General features: G+C 42.3%; 1 protein-coding gene across 5 annotated transcripts in view; it reads left to right on the forward strand.

Moving 5' to 3' along the window:
• FBF1 (Fas binding factor 1) overlaps window positions 1-12,829 on the forward strand; it is a 47,838-nt gene extending 35,009 nt beyond the window's left edge. For 3 of the 5 annotated variants that reach the window (XM_089535786.1, XM_089535795.1, XM_089535805.1), the window contains 9 exons: window positions 1,092-1,231; window positions 2,441-2,559; window positions 3,657-3,779; window positions 5,810-5,995; window positions 7,272-7,448; window positions 9,781-9,918; window positions 10,632-10,773; window positions 11,586-11,707; window positions 12,571-12,829. In XM_089535786.1, coding sequence (XP_089391912.1) covers window positions 1,092-1,231; window positions 2,441-2,559; window positions 3,657-3,779; window positions 5,810-5,995; window positions 7,272-7,448; window positions 9,781-9,918; window positions 10,632-10,773; window positions 11,586-11,707; window positions 12,571-12,654 — 1,231 coding nt within the window. In that variant the 3' untranslated portion in view covers window positions 12,655-12,829. The other 2 variants (XM_089535814.1, XM_089535821.1) reach the window with 2 other exon arrangements.
• The last annotated feature ends 5,416 nt before the right edge of the window (window positions 12,830-18,245 follow it).

Below are 18,245 nucleotides of genomic sequence, written 5' to 3' on the forward strand. Positions count from 1 at the left end.
GAATTGGGAAACTCTCTGTAGAAGGAATGGCACCTTCTGCAATCCAATATACAAACATAACCATTCAAGTTTAATAGGAGATCATGATATGTGGCTGATGAATGAGTTGGGTTTCTTTGGTTTACTGCTGCTGTTGGCCTGTTCAGAAGTAGTTTTCTGTGAGGCAACCATTATATTGGCATCAATAGAAGTGGAAGGTATATCTCATTCTACAGTCACCCCTCTGTTTTCATGGAGTTTGATTATTTACAGAGGGGCAACCGCCATTAAAGTTAATGGTGCACGCACCCATGACACGTGCACATGGCTGCACGCAGGAGCACGTGGCCATTCAAAGCAATGGGGCTTGAATATACTTGAATTTCCAAATTCATGGAGTAGTCCAGAAAGGATCCCCTGCAAATTCAGAGGGAGGACTGTATTGAACTAAAATTATGCTGCCATAGCCAGCATAGTCAGTGAATTGCAGTTCAAGAATGTTTGGAGGGCCACACAATTCCATCCCTGGTCTAGGTGAAGGGCTTGGCAGTGCCACTGGGGAAGTGAGGTGGAAAAGTTTGAAGGGCTTCTGAAAAGAGCAGCAGTGGAGGAACTCTCCACCCTTTTAAATAAGGTTAGAAGCTTGAAGGGTGTGGGGTTCTTTTGGATATTCGGTTAACAAAGGAATAGACATGTTACTCGAGAGTCATGATCCTTCAAGGCATTTTGCTCTTCATTGCTGTGAGACACAAGAGGAAGTGCAGGTGGATAATAAGGTTGGGTTCCATATCCTCCACAAATATAATAAGAGTTCTGATGGTAACTTGTGGATCTTGAGGCTTTGGCCCAAGTATTTCAAACTGACAATCTAGTAAAATTAATTAGAAAAGGCACATGCACACTTAGGCCAATGTAACTTTTAATGCTAAAATGGAACCTTATATGATGTTTTAGGTGAATTTGTAGCTGGAAAGATCCAGACAAACCAATATTTAATCCTTCCTACAACATAAATTGGTTTATACTCTGTGGATGTGGATGGTAAACAAAACTCTGAGACACAAATGAGTGCAACCTATGAACCAACATGATGCTGATCTTACTTTCTGCAGGTCTTTGAATGGCATCATTGACCAAATGGAAAAGTTCTCAAGCAACCTGAATGATCTTGCCAACAAAGTAGAGGCTACTCATCACACCACGCACCAAGGACTTGAGATTGGGGCCCGCCAACGGGATGAACAGCTAAGGGGTATATGGGACACTCGGGCATCCAGGTCTTCCTCATGCTTTTTGGCACTTTTAACATAGTTGGTCTCTAGGGGTAAAATGACTTGCTGTGGTCTATAATTTGCTTCCCTATTCCCCCATCTGAGGCAGTTAAGACGGATCTCCTCCGGCGAGCCTATCCACCCAAACTCGTGTAAGAAACACTGTCCTATCTCTTTGATTAGGACTAGAATTTTTCTATCATACCTCTGCTTTTGATTGCTTGTTTTACTTGTCAGTTACATGTATTTTACTGTCGTGCCTTTTGTTTGTATCCTCCTTTTAGGTTGTAATCCTGCCTCGATTCACCAGGGAGAGACGGGAAAATATAAATACATTTTATTATCTATATATCAGGGTTGGGTGACTATGGTAGATTAGGGGGCCACAGTACCACTCTGGGAGATCTTGGAGGGATATACAGTCATCCCTCCATATTTGTGGATTTGATTATTCACGGGTTTGATTAATAGGTTCTCTCTAGGAATATCTAGGTCCTCCAGTGCAACTCTATGGTCAACTTTAACTAAAAGTTGCACTGAAAGACCTAGAGATTCCTAGAGAGGATACACTAAGCATTTGTGGTCAGTGTCTCTTAGACGTTCGCCACAGAGTTGCCCTGGAGGACCTAGAGATTCCTAGAGAGGTGCCCTTTCAGGTAAAAACATGGTGTTTTTGTTATTTGTGTTTTTTCCATATTCATGGGGGTCTTGTGCCCCTAACCCTAGCAAATATGGAGGGACAAGTGTACATCCACTACCAGAAACACCCAGCACAAAAAGTAAAAGGTAAAAAAAAATTGTCCCCAAAGTCACACAATGCCCTCTTGGGATTGTGGGGAGCATTTTTGAAACGTTCGAGGCCATTTTAGACTCAAGAGAGGCATCTTTTCAAAGCATCCAGTTCTTAAAAAGGCCTTGGCCTAAAATGACTCAGGGCCCCAAACATCGTGAAAATAGAGCACATGGGGGTTCTCACATCTTTTCTGCACTTCTGCTTGTGTCTTACAAGGATAAATCAAGTGTGCAGGTTTCTGATTGGGGGTGCCCCATCTTCCAGTTCACTTCTAGAGATAGACCCTTAGAAATCACTGGATACCCACTAGTCAGAGGAGTCTATCACTCTGTTGGGGTTCTTGCTTCAGATTCAAAAAAGCGGAAGTAATTATTGTCTTTTTCTTTCCATTTAAAAGTTTTACAAGATCGTCTGGCTCGGCAGCAGAGAGATATGGAAGATGAGCGAGGACGGCTGCAGGAGGTCATCTCTAAAATGGAGGCCAGGTTAAATGACCAGACTCGCCTTCTGGAGCAGGTGAGCTCATGCTAGAATAGAAGTGCTTCACAGCAAGTAGATGTCTTAACAGAAACATGAGAACTGGGATTCAAGGCTTATGGAATGGTGGCTTATTCTCACCTCCCTGCAATAATGCTGAAAGAAAATGCTGAGCTTGGGACTGCTTAAGTTGTTAATAATGAGAAAGCTAGTGATTTTATGTCCTTTACAGCTCCTTGGCTTTATTTATTTGCTAGCATTAATAGAGATGAGAACTCAGTGGCTAGTCAGTGCTGCCTCAAAATTTCACTCAGATCTACCAGTTCAGTGCAGGACACTGAATGAAGCAATGAGTGCATTTCTTTTGAAAAGGGATTCTGAAAATTTCATTGGCGATTATGTGGGGCAGTGGGGGAAGGGGGATGGCATACAGGGAACTGGCTTGCTTCTGAGTTCTGGGGAATCCATACACCTGTCAGCATCTCAGGAACTGCATGGGAAAAGATTTTTTTGTGGTAAAGCAAGTACATTTTTCTTCATTCATATTGGTGTTTAAAGAGTAGAGTAATGGTTCTAGCTTACTTTAATGGTTGTCAAAATGCTCTCCATAAACTAATTCAGAATCAAGTTACATATATTAATGTAAAATTGGAGGAGCATTTCAGTATACCCCAGTGAAAGAATTAAGAAAATTATTTAACCAACCATGGTTATTACCAAGATAATACTGAAATTTTTATTTGTAACTTCATTTACACAGAATACCTTGAAAACAATGAGTCTGGTTGTAAATTACATTGGCTTTTTTCTGTAACATATTGGAATAAAGGGTGTCTGGGCTATTTCTAGATTAATGAATAATAAATTGGAGAAACTAAGAAAAAGTAAATAGATAACTGGTCAGCATATAAGGAGTCTTCCTTTTTGTTTGCCCAGATGACTTTTCCTAATGGTTGCTGCCTGTATAGTATGGAATTGCATCATGTTTGTTTTCCATGTGTGAGTGGGCAGGCATTTACCTGGTAGCACCTGTTCAATAATGTCTTTGCTATTCCTTCCTGTTTCACCTAGTTATGTTTATCTGCCTCACTGAAAGGTAAGACCTTCCCTCAACTATGGTGTGTTTGTACTTTAAGGAACGCTGGAGGGTAACCACAGAACAATCCAAAGTGGAATCTTTGCAGCACTCTCTAGAGGAGCAGAGGAGGGTCATGATCCAGCAGCTGGCCATGGAGAGGGAAGAACTAGAGAGGGCAAAGGTTAGAAGTGTCTATATTGCTTGAGTAAAATGGTGTTCTCAGCATGCTGTGATTCCTACAGACTATATAGAGGTGCAGGAGGGAAATGCCTGTACAGTTATCCCTCCATATTCATGGGGGTTAGGGGAACAGGACCACTGTGAATATGAAAAATTCATGAATAACTCAAGGCCCGCCCACTTTCACTCCGAGGCATGGGAGGGGCCAAAGGGAGCTTGCCAGCTCTTCCCCCACCCTCTCTGCCTTTAACTGGTTCTAGGAAGCCAGTTAAAGAATCAGGCAGGTGGGGGAAAGAGGCACAGACGCACCTGCCTCCCTTCATCGCCCTGCCATCCTGTCCCTTCCCAGCGCTGGCTATAGGGACTGAAGGATGAGGGGAAGAGGAGAAGCCTCCTTCTCCTCATCCCCCACCCTCCTGTCTCTTTAGCCAGCTCCTCTGTTTGCCTACTCAATCGCTCCCCAGACAGCTGAGGGAGCGATGGGGCAGGTATAGGGTCCCGGTGGGAGAGGGGTAGCTGGGCCCTTCTTCCTCCTTTCCCAAGGCAAGAGAGGGGTCTGAGACCCCCTCATGCCTTGGGATCAGAAGGAAGGAGGGCACCCTGGCAGTGATCCAGTTGGAAAGGAGTCCGGGGGGGGAATGGATCCTCTTCCTCCCATGCCTGCTCGATCGCCCCCCCAGACAGCCCAAGGAGCGATGGGGCAGGCAAAGGAACTTGGGGGGAAGGAGGTTCCTTCTCCCTTTCCCAGCTGGGCTCTGGGAAGACACAGGAGAACTTGGAGCTGAAGAGAGGCAGGCACGCGCTTGCCTCTCTTCATCTTCCTCCCCCACCCTCCTGTGTCTTTTCAGAGCCGGTGCCCGTCCTCCCATTCACGAATAATCAAAACCGCAAATCTGAAGTCCACGAATCCAGAGGGCCAACTGTATATCTTTTGCATTTTCCTGAACTTCACTTATAGCAATGGGTGGGAAATATAAGTTAACAACATTTGCATCCCTCTCCCAGCCATTAAAAAACTCATTTCTCCTTTGAATTTTCCATGTATAAATTTGTCTGTAAATATTATAAAGTGTGTCCAGTTAATGCCTTCTACTTGTGGAATGGGGAGGAGGCAATTCTTCCAGTTTGGCATCCCTTTAACTGCCATTGCTCAGTGCTATGGAATTCTGAGAATTGTAGTTTTGTGAGACATTTAGCCTTCTCTGTCAGGGAGCTCTGGTGCCAAACTACAAATCCCAGAATTCCGTAACATTGAGCAATAGCAGTTAAAGTTGTGTCAAGGTGGATTATTTCTGTGGTGCAGATGCAACCTGTGTGAGCAGAGGTGTTCTTACATGATATTGATTGCTCCCTGTATTGCCACTGCTCTTTTTTTAGAAGAGACAAAGAGATTTTTCCCCCATATAAACAAAAAGGAGACACATTCTATTCCCATATAGATTTTCTTATTAGAAAAATTGCATTTTTCAATAGAGATGGCTAAGGGAAAATAAAAGATAGACAGTCATGGAAGACAAAGTATTATTTTGATTAACTGGTTTGCTATCTAATTTAACTTCACAGCAGTGCTTTCAAGAATCACTTGTACCTCTTTGATGATGGCTTTACTTTGGTGTTAACTTGGTTTTATTGTTCTCCTGTTGCTGTTGTAAAGTTTAAAGGCTTTTACAGTTATGTGTTGTTGTGTTATTTTTTATTATATGATTTGAAGCTTTTTTTTGTGATCTGTCCAGGGAGAATCAGGTACTGGGCAGTATCTACAGTGGTATAGTGTTTTGAGTGCTGAACTAAGACTCAAGGACACCAGGATTTGAATCTTTGCTCAGCCATGGAAATCCACTGGGTGACTTTGGGCAAGTTACACATTCTGAGCCTAAGAGAAGGGCAATAGCAAACCTTCTCTGAATACATTTTGCCAAGAAAACCCTATGATAAGTGTGCCGCTAGTCAGAATCAACTTGTTAGCACCTAACGACAACAGTATTGAAATACAAAGATTAAATTGTTCCCTGTCTCATCATACTTGCTTAGAATTCTTTGCTTGAAGAGCAGAAATCGGTCATGCAGAAATGTGCTGAGGAGCGCCGTAAACTGGCTCTAGAGTGGTCAGAGCTCCACACCCAACAGAGACTGATCAAAGAGCGTGCAGAACGGGAGGTTGACCGGGCTCTGCAGATTGACTCTCAGAGAGAAGGGGCCATTATGAGCTTTGCAAAGGTAAAATGGACTTAATTAGAAGACCCTGCATTCTGGAATTCTTTCAGTGCCACAGCTCAGTCCTTAAACTTATGAACATTTCATTTAAGAAGTAAAAAATTAGAGGTGGGGGGAGTGTACAAGGCTATTTGAATAGCTCAGCAGCAATGCCCTATCCTATAGAAGTTAATAAAAATAAAACTGCATGAATGAATTGCAGGCACAACTAATAACTCTTGTCACTATAGTAATTTACTCCTACCTTCTTCTTGTACTAGGGTGTCCCAAGCAGCTTATAGTATAAAAGGGAAAATGAAATGTGAACTTAAAATATTAAAAACAATGATAAAGGTAACTAAAAATAACTAAAGGATATTTTACTGAAGAACTATTGCCTGAACTGGATGGAGACTGAAAATAATGAATGACAAATAACTGTCAGGGATTTGAAGGGTTAAAACACAGCACACAGGGAAATGCTTGATGTGTGTGTGTTTGGCCATGAGCATTCAGCAAAGTGGCAAGGTTGATCAGCACAGCTGAAGCTCATTGGCTCAAGGACACTTCAATGCCCAAGTTCACGTAGCCATGGATGATGAAACCATGTGTCTAGATTGCACAGGAGACACATGACATGGCTACACCCCTGAACTCACTGAATTTGAGAGACCACATGGTCTGGAGACTATATAAGCCCAGGGGTTGCAAGGGTGTGGTGTGGGTTTGTAGAAGGAGTTGGATTGGTATGGTATGGTATGGTATGGAGTTTTAGAGATCTGGTTTTGTATTATAGCACTGTGAATAAAGACCACTTTGGGGACTTTATTTCTCTGGTGGTTTATCAGAAGAAGCTACAGCATCGGTTTGCTGTGTGTCCCCGGAGGTTCCTGCACTGCTGCAGTTCCTGGAAGACATCCAGTTGCTGTCATCCCAAATTGGACTTTGGAGCCATGCTTTGGCTTCTGGAAATTGCCACCTCTGCTACAAGGGTCTGATTTAACCCCAGGACTCATTGGAGTTGCTGATAGTGGTTGTTGGACCCCAGCAGTTGCGCTGACAATAACATCATTATTTGTTGCTGTTAACAAAGGGTCACTTTCAAAAGTAATAAGAAATGACAGAAAAAGTGTAATTAGTAAATATTGTTTCTATTTGTCCTTCAACGTACTTTTATGAAACATTTTGTACATTTAAGGAGTAGTATGTACATTTTGTCTCAACTTCATTAAAAAGAGCTTTGGAGCTGCCTTATACCCTGTTCACAGAAATATGAGATCTCTGAATTTTCTGTTATTAGGAACAAGCAGACCTGAAAATCAAAGCCAGTGAGTTGAGAGCCAAAGAGGAGCAGTTGGCTAGAGACCGAGAGACTGTGGAGCAAGAAAAGCAGGAGTTAAAACTAGAAAAGGAAAGAGTTAATGCAGCAGCTCTACACATCAAGCAGAGGACAGCTGAAATTGACAGTATGAGCAAGGTAAGAAAATGACTTTCACCCTCTATTAATGCTTGGTAAAAGAAACAGAGCAAATATCTGGATTCTGTAGGTCTAGTTTTTAGTCCTAAATATACTAACAAATTTGCTGAATCTCTCTTTAAATCAGGGATAGGGAATATGCAGCCCTCCCAAAGTTGCTGGGCTCCAGCTCCCATTATCCCTCACTATTGGTGGCCAGGAGTGATGGGAGTTGCAGTCCATCAATAGCTGGAGGGCTACCAGTTGCCTGCTCCAGCTCTAAATCATGGAAATCAATATTTATTAATTAGCCCATAGGCCATCTCAAAGTACCACAATACAGAATGCCAAATACAAAATAGATAAAATTCTATATAATTCTATATAAAACTCTGTGTAAAATTATAAATAAGAGTTATATAAGAGAACATAAGAGTAAAACATATGGGAATAAGAATAAAAATATAATAAAACTATATAGATACAAAACTATATAGCTACAAAACTAATAAATCACTCTGTAAGACTGTGTACAAGGTTAAAGATATATGGGTAGATAAATAATAATACAAAAGTCAGTAATACGATAAATAGTCAGAATAAAGTTACAATCATATATCAAAATTCTTCATCATCCCTGCAATTTACCCCAATCATCTCCACATATCTAGATCTCAGATGTATTGCTTTGCTTAATGTCGAGCTGTAATGAAAGATATTTTTGAATCTTGACTGCTCATGAAGTATGTTGTTCTAATGTGGGTATCCCAGTACATTGTTCGTTTGATATATGGACCGAGATATAGGTTTCTTTCCTGCTGGTACAGTTAGCACTAAAACAATATGTGAGCTATATTCTCAATTTCATGATCCCGACAAATACAGGTTTGCTCATTATAAGGAATGCCATTAAATCTCTCAAACTTTATCATGGTATCAAGCTGTTCGAATCTGGCTCAGGTAAATACCTCCCTCAGGTGTTTTGGCATTTGAATTGTTAGGTAGTTTGCTAATTGAAAGGTCCGTTTGTATTGGATCAACCATTTTAAATTGCCTACCTTACTAAGAGTGGCTATATCTTTCTGGGCCTCAATATCCAGTATTCTTTGTCCCACATTCTTTTTTGCTTGGTCACTGAATGTACAACATACAGAAAGACCACAACTTCTTATATAGTTTGTTAATTGGGTAGACCAAACTGCTTGTAGATGGGATTGTAACTATTCAAAGAGACACAATCTTGGAAGTCTATCTGGTTCCATTTCGTTTATTTTACACCAATAATTAAACACTCTTATTTTAGCTTGCGAGTAGATTGAATGAATTTCTAATTCAGCTCTAACTGCTGCTGCTGAAGTCCTTTTGTCTACACCCAAGATACTTCTCAAATGTTGAGAATAAGCTTGTTCTGCCACTGAGATGGGATTTAGACCCGAAACTTTTGCTGCATATAAGAGCATAGGTGTCACTTTAGCTTTATATACTTTAATTATTGGAGATAGGGAACTGGGGTAATTATGTGCTTTGAGTTTAAGATTTGTGCATGCCTTTGCTCCAAGAGAACTCCTTTGGTGAAATGGAAATGTCCAGGCTTACATTTGCAAGGAGAAAAGTTGAAATTATTTGTGTTCCCATGTATTCCTTAGAATGCATAATTTAGATTGCTTTGTTTTTCAGGTTTAATTTTATTGTTGCAAGGAACAGACTGATTGAATCTACTTATCTTAAAACCTTACAGTCATTAAAATGATATTTTGTTGTTGTGAGGTTGGAATCGATGGGAGAGAAGCTGCAAATAAAGACCCAAATAAAAAAGATCCTTAAAATGTTCTTTTAAATGGTAGAAAATAAGTGATGTGAATTGTGGGTGTGCTAAGAGTAAAAGAGATGAAGAGAGAAGCAAGTAAGAAACAAAACAGAGAGAAATGAGTCTCAGGCAAAGAGGGAAGTAGTAGCATCAGTGAAATGAAAACGGATAACCTTTAACTTTTCAGTTCCAAGGCCAAGCATGAGATAGTTGTCATATACCTTCTAATTCAGAGAAGAGAATTTATCATTCTGAGTGAAAGTAGTTGTTTTCTCAAAGCTAGGTATATGAAAAGAGGAAAGCAAAGCAACTGCATGCATGGACATGAAGCTTGTTCTCAGTCTGAAAAGCCAGGGTTTTTGGAACCAAGAACACAACATCTGAATTAGGCAATAAAGCAGCCCTGAAGTTAAGAGGAAAAGAAAAGAAATTCCCCTGCTTCTCCAAATCTGTGGTGAAATAATTTTACCATGCTCCACAATGAGGGAAAGGTGCTTTACATGTGAGCAGAAGTTAAGTCCTGATACTGTTTTCTGTACTCCATAGCTCTCCTCTCAAAAGTATGAAGAGGGGGAGAGAGCTCTTCTAGAGGCAAGGAAGGTAGAATCGGAGCATCGGGCAAGACTGCATAATGTACAGCAGCAGATGGAACGACTCAAGCAGCAGGAGGAAGATTTACACCAGGTGATCTTGCTGAAGTTTTAAAATCGGTTTATTCCTTTTGTGCCACTGTCTGTGCCAGCCTCAGAATCTGGATGTACCAGTTAGGAAAATATAGCCAGACATATATAGCCATTTGCTCAAAGTGATCAGAAGCAATCCTAATAATCAAATACACAATAGATCAGGGGTAGGCAACCTTTTTGAGCCGGGGGCCGGGTTGCTGTCCCTCAGACAACTGGGGGGCCGAAGCCAAAAAATAAATAATTATTTTTTTTAAAATATATATATATATATAAATAAACCAGGACAAATGTAGGACAAAATTTTCAAATGGAAGACACTTTTTTTTAAAAAATGGAGGACACGCGAAAAAATTTGCTGATTTTTTTAAAAATGTTAATATAAATGCATGTTTCTGAGGCTTCTATAGACAATTGTCCCCCAAAGGCCCTGGCGGCAATCGGCAGCAGGACTGGGCTGGGGCCGGTCCCAAGGCCTCGCCGGGCCGCATCCGGCCCACGGGCCGCAGGTTGCCTACCCCTGCAATAGATATTCTGTTTTTTAAAAATTCCATTCTTATTTCTATACATTATTTTGTCCTAATTTGGGGGAAATAGAGCAAGGCCCCCATGAATCCATTTCTTCTTTTCCATCTTCTTAAATCTATCCATGGACACTCAGATCATGTTGTTCTGCTCATTACAGTTCCTCTTTCTCCCATTGAACTGATTCAGGAGCGCCTCAGTATGACTCATCAGAGAAGGCAACTTGAACAACTGCGGATGGGACTCCCAAGCACTAATCCACTGGTATTCCAAACCTTGCCCCGGATGCCATTGCCAGGAACTCAGGCCAACATAATCTCCAACATGCACTGTAAGTACAGTGGTACCTCGGGATACGAAATACCCAGGTTACGAAATTTTCGGGATACGAAAAAATCCCATTGGAAAACATTGTTCCGGGTTACGAAAGTTTTTTCGGGTTACGAAAAAACTTTTGGTGCTTTTCTGCGCGATTTCACACGGAATCGCGGCTTTTCCCCATTAGCGCCTATGGGAATTCGGCTTGCGAAAGCCTTTCGGGTTACGAAATTGACAGCGGAACGAATTAATTTCGTAACCCGGGGCACCACTGTAGCTCTAGAGCTACTAATAATCCCCTGAACAGAATCAGAAAGGAGGAAAGAGTAATGTTTCAAGATGCTCTCCCACATAGATAAAAAGCATTCTAGGCACTGCCAGCACTGACTTTAAAGATACAATCTTAAAACAAAGGTAATACATTAATAGGGAAAAACAAGAATGCTCTTCTTTCTTAAAAATAAATGTAGCATTATTTACTATTGTTGATTCACACACTTACACTTTTTAAACTTAACATAGACTACAAACATTCTTCTTAATTAGCAATCTGGCAAAACAAAGAAACTGATCCAGAGCTCCACAGTTGGATGCTTGACTGCACAATTTATTGGCTGAATGGCCCCTTTGATCCAGAAATGTCTTTTCATAGAATATAGAATTGGGGAAGGGCAAATCCATTGGATCTTTTTCACAGAACTGATGTCAAGATGCCCTCAATGAGATAACTATAAATTCTGTCTGTCTTTTTCCAGTAGAAACTTTATGTGTAGTGTATAAGTAACATATGCCTTGTTACTAAACCAAAGCTTATTTTCTTTCCAGATTTGTCTGTTCCTGTGAATGATCTTCCTAAAACCAACCCTGGAGTCTCTCAGGTCTTCCCAAGATCAGGGCCAGCAGACCTGTATGCCAAACTGGTGCTGCATAAACTTACAGCTGAACGGGTAAGACTGAAAGGATAAGGCTTCACACCATCCTAAACACATGCAACATTGCCTGAGAGTTTAGGAGGCTGAGAAGGCTCAGGCCTGTTTAGGTAAGAGACAACCATGTAAGATCAGGTATCCCCAGTTTTGGTTAGGAAAGAATCCTGCTTTAAACCTTGGCAGAGGTCTGACTCAATACAAGGATGCTTCCCATGTTCTTATCCTGCTTTTGACCTACTATGGAACTTTCTGTCTGCAGTGTTCTCCTGTTTATGTCCTCACAGTTTCAATTAGCTTTCCTTTTACTTATTTGTGTTTAACTCAGTTTTAATTCTGACACATACTTCTCTGGGGGAGAACTCTGCTCAACTCTAAGAGCTGAGTTTGCATGAGCTCATAGACATACACAGTCATCCCAGGTTGAGTATCCCTTAGCCAAAATGTATCAGACTAGAAGTGTTCCGTACTTTGGACTTTTATGGATTTTTATATACCTGTATTCCAGATAAGGGATACTGAATCTTTACTTACATTTATGTCCTGCTTGATATCCTGTGAACTCAAGGCAGTGCACAGACATCTCTTTCTCTCTCCTATAACTATGAGGCTGTTCAAGCTGAGAGAGTGTGACTAAGCCAAGATCATGCAATTAATATCATAGCTGACAGGGAATTTTAAGCTTACATCTCCCATATCACAGTCCAAATTGTAGCCACTACATAATAATGGCTTATGAATGTAAGTTCGATAGGGAAGAAGAAGCATTATGACTACGCAATACCCAGACATAGAGCCTTTTCCTTCTTTCACGAAAGAACTCTTGGTTCACTAAGATTCTCTCTCACCACTCTTCTTTTCTTTTAAAAAACAAAACAAAATAGGATCATGATTTTTTGGAGGAAGAGCAGTTCTTTTTAGAAACCTTGAAGAAAGCTTCCTACAAGACATCATCTCAGTCAGTGTGAGAGCAGATGAATGCTGGAGACAGACTTGCATGGATTGAGACTGTCTTCAAAGATGGATTATCATTCTGAATTGTTAACTAATGAGGGGGAGTAATGAATTAAACATGTCAATTGTGAACGCCTGTTGTAGAAATTACATTTTGTAAAATAAATGTTTTTCTAAGTTTCTTTTAAACTCTTGGTTTTGCCAGACTGCCTGTTTTTTTTTTTTTTTAATTTCCTTTCACTAAAATTCAACTATTACCAAGTTGTGGAGATTGGTCCTCTGGACCAGTAATGTATCCTAACCGTACCACACCACCCCATCCGATAACCTGCTTGCATCCCTTTCAGTATGAATCGTTCACGCTGCTGGTGAGCCAAAACTGGTCGGTGATTTACAGTACAATCCTGTAAACGTCTTCTTAGAAATAAGCTCCATTGAGTTCAGAGGGGCTTCCTCCCTTGTACATGTGTAGAATTGTGATCCAAGTTTAAAATCATAAAATCATGAGTTCTGACTCATTGTGTTGTTTCTTGTGTGGTATCCTATTCCTTTCATTTTTTTTTTTACTGTCTTGTCTTACAAGAGTAATATGGTGTGGAATCACAAATCAGCAACCATCACATTCCTTTTGTAATGTAAAAACTGGCTTTGGCTTCCTTCTATTTATTTTTTTATTTCTAATGCTCCCTTATTCAGTATCAGAAAGCAGCAGTATAACAGAACCCTACAGCTACACCATCCAGAACACACCAAGCCTAGTCAGATTTGGGAATGTGAGCAGAATCAAATCTGGTTAGTACTTGGATGGTATTCCAACAAGGTATGACAAGGCTCTTCACACAGGAATAGGAAACAATCCTGTCAGAAACTCTGGAGAGCTACTGCCAGTCAGAATTGACAATATTGGATGAGATGGGCCATTGATCTGACTCAATATAAAATAGCTTATGTTGTGTGTCCAACTTGCCCATGACTTGGGTGGATGAGCTTGGTGGAGTCGTCCTTTCCCAGCTTTGTCCACTGGGTTATTTGGTACAGTACTAACATAGACTGGAGAACTGCTAGGGAGGAGGTGTCATTCAAAAGGATTCCATCTCCCTCGTCCATCCTGGCACCAATTTTGAGGGTTTCTGTTTTGGGCCAGAACAGGAATGCTGCTAGTGTAATACCCATCCTGTTCCCCAGCAGTCTCCCTGCCTGGTCGGGCCAGGATTGTCTCAAAAGTGGTATTAGATAATGCCCAGGACTATAGGTTTGGGGAATGTCAACATCCACACTGACGTAGTGCTAATGGGGCCATCTTAGGACTTTATAGCTACAATGATGACCATGTTAATTCAATGCATGAGACAAGAAATACTCTATATATGTTTGTTTTTTCCTATTGTGTGGATGGAGGGTGATCTGGTTCTCAGGGGAATTTCAACAACCCCATTGTTATAAATGATTTCCTTGTGAAGTTGGGTTTGGCAGTACCAGATCACCCCTCCAAAAACTTATGGAATCTATACTTTATGTTCATTGGAATTTTCTGGCTGATAGAGCTCACAATTCAATCAATGCCTTGTTTTCATTGGGAATGAGGAAATCAAAAAAGGGCCAGTGTCCTGAAGCCCATAATTCCCATTGGTTGCAGGTAACAAAGCATCATCATCATCATCATCATTGTTATTTTATATCCTGTCTTTCTCCCAAGGATTCAAGGTAGCTAACAACATTTTAAAACAACATATATTAAAAACACTACAAAAGTTAAATGAAAGAATAAAATATACAATAAATCATATATTAAAACAAAAATATTAAAATTCATTTAAAACAATAAAAAACAAAAACACTATATATAGACCTTTTAAAAACTTCAAAACTCGCACCACACAGACTAATCTCAACAATCAGTAAAGGCCTGGCACCACAAAAATGTTTTAACTTGCCACTAGAAGGAGAGTGAGGACAGGGCCAACCTGACATCGCCAGGAAGGTAGTCCCAAAGTCAGGAAGCCACTACCTCTCCAGATGATCTTAAAACCCTAGTGGACTCATACAGGGAGACACCGGTCCTTCAAACAACCTGGACCCAAGCCATATAGGGTTTTATAGATCAAAACCCCATTTTGAATTGTGCCCAGAAACAGATCAGCAGCCAGTAAAGCTGTTGCAACAAGGGAATTCTGTGCTACCTGTAGCCACCTGGTTAACCTGGCTGCAGCTCTTTGGGCCAGCTGACATTTCTGAACACTTTTCAAAAAGGCAGCCACATGTAGCACACATTACAAAATTCCAAATGGGATGCAATCAAGGCATGTACAGCTGTGGCCAGATCTGACTTCTCCAGGAATGGGTGCAGTTGGTTTTTAACTGTTAAAAGGCACTATTGGTCCCTGCCAAAACATGGGCTTCCAGCCTCAGAGCTGAATTCAAGACTACCCCCAAACTGCAAAGCTGCATTTTCAGGAGGAGTATAATCCCATCTAACAGGCTGAATCCCTATGCCCAGATCTGTCTTGACTGACCAGGAGCATCTCAGCCTAGTTTGGGTTAAGCTTCAATTTGTCCCGTTTGAGCAAGTTACACTCTCTCAGCGTTAAAGGATGGCAATGGCAAACCCGCTCTGAAGAAACTTGCCAAGAAAACCCTATGGTAGGATTGTCTTAAAGAGGACTTGGAGGCACACGATAACAATATAGGTATGTAAATACAAGTTGTGTCTCTCCTATCCAAAATGCTTGGGACCTGTGTTTTGGATTTTGGAATAGCTGTATTTGCATATATATATATACACACACACACACACACATACATAACGAGATATCTTGGAGATGGCACCCAAATCTATACACAAAATGCATGTATGCTTCATATATACCTTATGCACATAGCCTGAAAGTAATTTTATACTTAATATTTTAAATAATGTTATGAATTAAACAGAAAGCAAAAGTGTCATTTTTTTCAGGCATCCATGAAAAATAGTTTTGGTTTTTGGAACATTTTGGAATTCCAAATAAGGGAGATTCAACCTGTACTGTAACTGTATGGGCTAAAACACCACTGTAAACCAATGCATTTGAGTAACAAGTAATTGTGAATAGCTTCATTGTCTTTTTCAGTTAAATAATAATGTTTATACTTGCATGCATTTTGTGGTCCCTACACTGAGATTAAGTTATTGATAAATTCAGGCACTGTAGTGTCTAAGCGGCAGCAGATGTAGCATTGTGGTTGTTATCTTGGTGATTAGTGGCACATTTGAAAGGGGATCCACATGAGTCACAAAAGTAACTGTTAGAAGAGGAATCAGCAAGTGTTAGTATGGGAGTTCATAGAAGGTGATAACAATGGTGGGACAAGCAGAGGCCCCTTACAGCTATATCTGAATCAGTACTTTGTCTCCAGTGTGACACTTCAGGTTACATATTTTACTGTTCTGCTTTGCCAAAAGTATTGAGATGGATTGCCAGTGGCAAGAGGAGAGCACTCTGCCTTCTGAGCTTCTAACTGTGCTGTTATTAGGGGCAGCAACTACTGCATTTACAGAAAGGTGATTTAAATAGGCAGCCGCAGTGTTATTCATTAAATGAATTACTGCCCTGTTAGGCTGGGGAACTGGACGGTTTACTAACCAGTAGAAAGCTTTTGTAATATGAATACATAGGATGCACAGAAAGCACTTTAATATTCTCCTCCAATAACTGTTTCCACCTCTTCCATTTTCATTATTTCTCTGCAGCAAGCCATATTTTTCTTAGCAAAGACATTGGTCTGTGATTTGTTGTTTACGCAAAAACCTCACACATCACATTAAGGCCTGAAAGCTAATATTCTTCTTCGTGGTCTCTGCGAATCATACAAATGGGTTGTACTGCGCCTGCGCAGTGCCTTCGGAAACTTCTGGAATCACTAGGCAAAGTACACTTTGCAACATGCTGAAACTTTTTGGCGGTAACCCCGCCCATCCCCTATAAAACCTCCGTTCCCGCTCTTTTCCCCAGTTCCTTTTTTCCGCCGCGTTAGCTGCCACTGGGAACTTCGCTCTCTGCTTTAGAAAGGAATCACTGGAAAAATTGACCTCGGACCGTTTTTTGACTCTTCTCTGCCTAGCCCTCGATCTGATTTTGGCATTTAGACCCGGACTGTGTTTGACCTCGCATTTGCCTCTCCCTCGGACTTGTTTCCTCGCTCGTTGCCGACCCGGACCGTCTGACTTCGCTCCCCGGATCATGCCATCAGTGCCCTTTAAGAAGTGCTCCGTTTGTGGGGGTAAGATTCCCGGCCAGGATCCCCATTCCTCCTGCCTTCTGTGCTTGGGAGAGACTCACGTTCCGGCTTCTTGCGCCTTGTGCAAGTCTCTAACCCCTCAAGCGAGGAAAAATCGGGAGACCAGGTTGAAGGCTGCTATTTACACTAAAGTCTTCACCTCGGGGGCAATGTCTTCCGTGGGAGCTTCATCTTCGGCCGCGACCCCCCTGCCGACCCTTGCCGAGACTCCGACTCAGCCGCCACCGGTTGACCCGCCGGCCCCCTCCGGGGATGGCCTGTCTGAACCCCAGGGGCCGATTGAACCCGTCCCCAAGCCTCCCAAGAAGGACAAGAAACATAAGAAAATCCCTAAGGAGAGCCGGACCACCGATAAGGACTCGAGCTCCCATAAGGGTTCTGCCTCAAGCTCCTCTGCCCCGAAGGCACCCACTTCTACCACTCCGAAGTCGGGTTCCGCTTCGAGGCCTTCGTCTGTTAAGACTTTGAAGTCTCCGGGAGCGGCTAAGTCTCCAACTGGAGTCCACGTCTCATCTAAAAGACCCCGATCTTCCTCTTTGGACGACGACCGTCAACCGTCTAGACGACATCTGTCCCTGGACCGAAGCCAGGACGACACTCGACAGGTCCGCCCGGAGGTCCGTTCCGACACGGTACGCAGGCACTCGGATGCCGACCGTAGGCCGTCGGATGCCGACTCCCGACCATCAGACCCGCGCCTGGCGGCCAAGAAGGCAAAGACCTCGACCTCCGGGTCGCACGTCACAGATTCCAGCCGTGGGGACCGTCCTCGTGATCTGGCTTCGGGATCCCGACCTCTGCCTACCTTCCGTCATGCTTCCGAGGAAGCTGTTCAACTCCTCTCGGAACCGGCTTCTCCTGCGGGCTCCAGGGATGACCGTCGCTCCCCGACTCCGATGCCTACCCGCACACGTCGGGTTGTGTCTCCGTCTCCACCCAGAGACCCTCAGCCGGAGTACTACTACGATTCTGAAACGGGGAGGTATTACAGACTAGTCCCTCAAGAGGATGTAGAGTCTCTCCTCGAGCATCGGGACCGGAGACCCAGACCAAGAGCCTCTTCCAGACCCTCCAGAGTGTCTGCATTTTCACCCCACCGAGTAGAGGCCGCTGCTGACCCGGATGTCGTGAACCTCGAATCTGATGAGGAAACAGCTTCCCAGGCCCGTTATCGCCCGAGACACGACTCACTCTCTTCCCGGGACGATGACTACCAGTCGGCCAACCAGGACTTTGCCCAACCGGGGGCAGTTTCCCCGTCCGACGACGTCCGAACCTTTGCGGAGCACGTCATCAAAATGGGCAATGCTCTGGACATTAAGATCTC

The sequence above is a fragment of the Sceloporus occidentalis genome, unplaced genomic scaffold (genome assembly GCF_023333645.1).
Source record: "Sceloporus occidentalis isolate IW3139 unplaced genomic scaffold, rSceOcc1.0.p SCAF_1, whole genome shotgun sequence".
Lineage (NCBI taxonomy): Eukaryota > Metazoa > Chordata > Lepidosauria > Squamata > Phrynosomatidae > Sceloporus > Sceloporus occidentalis.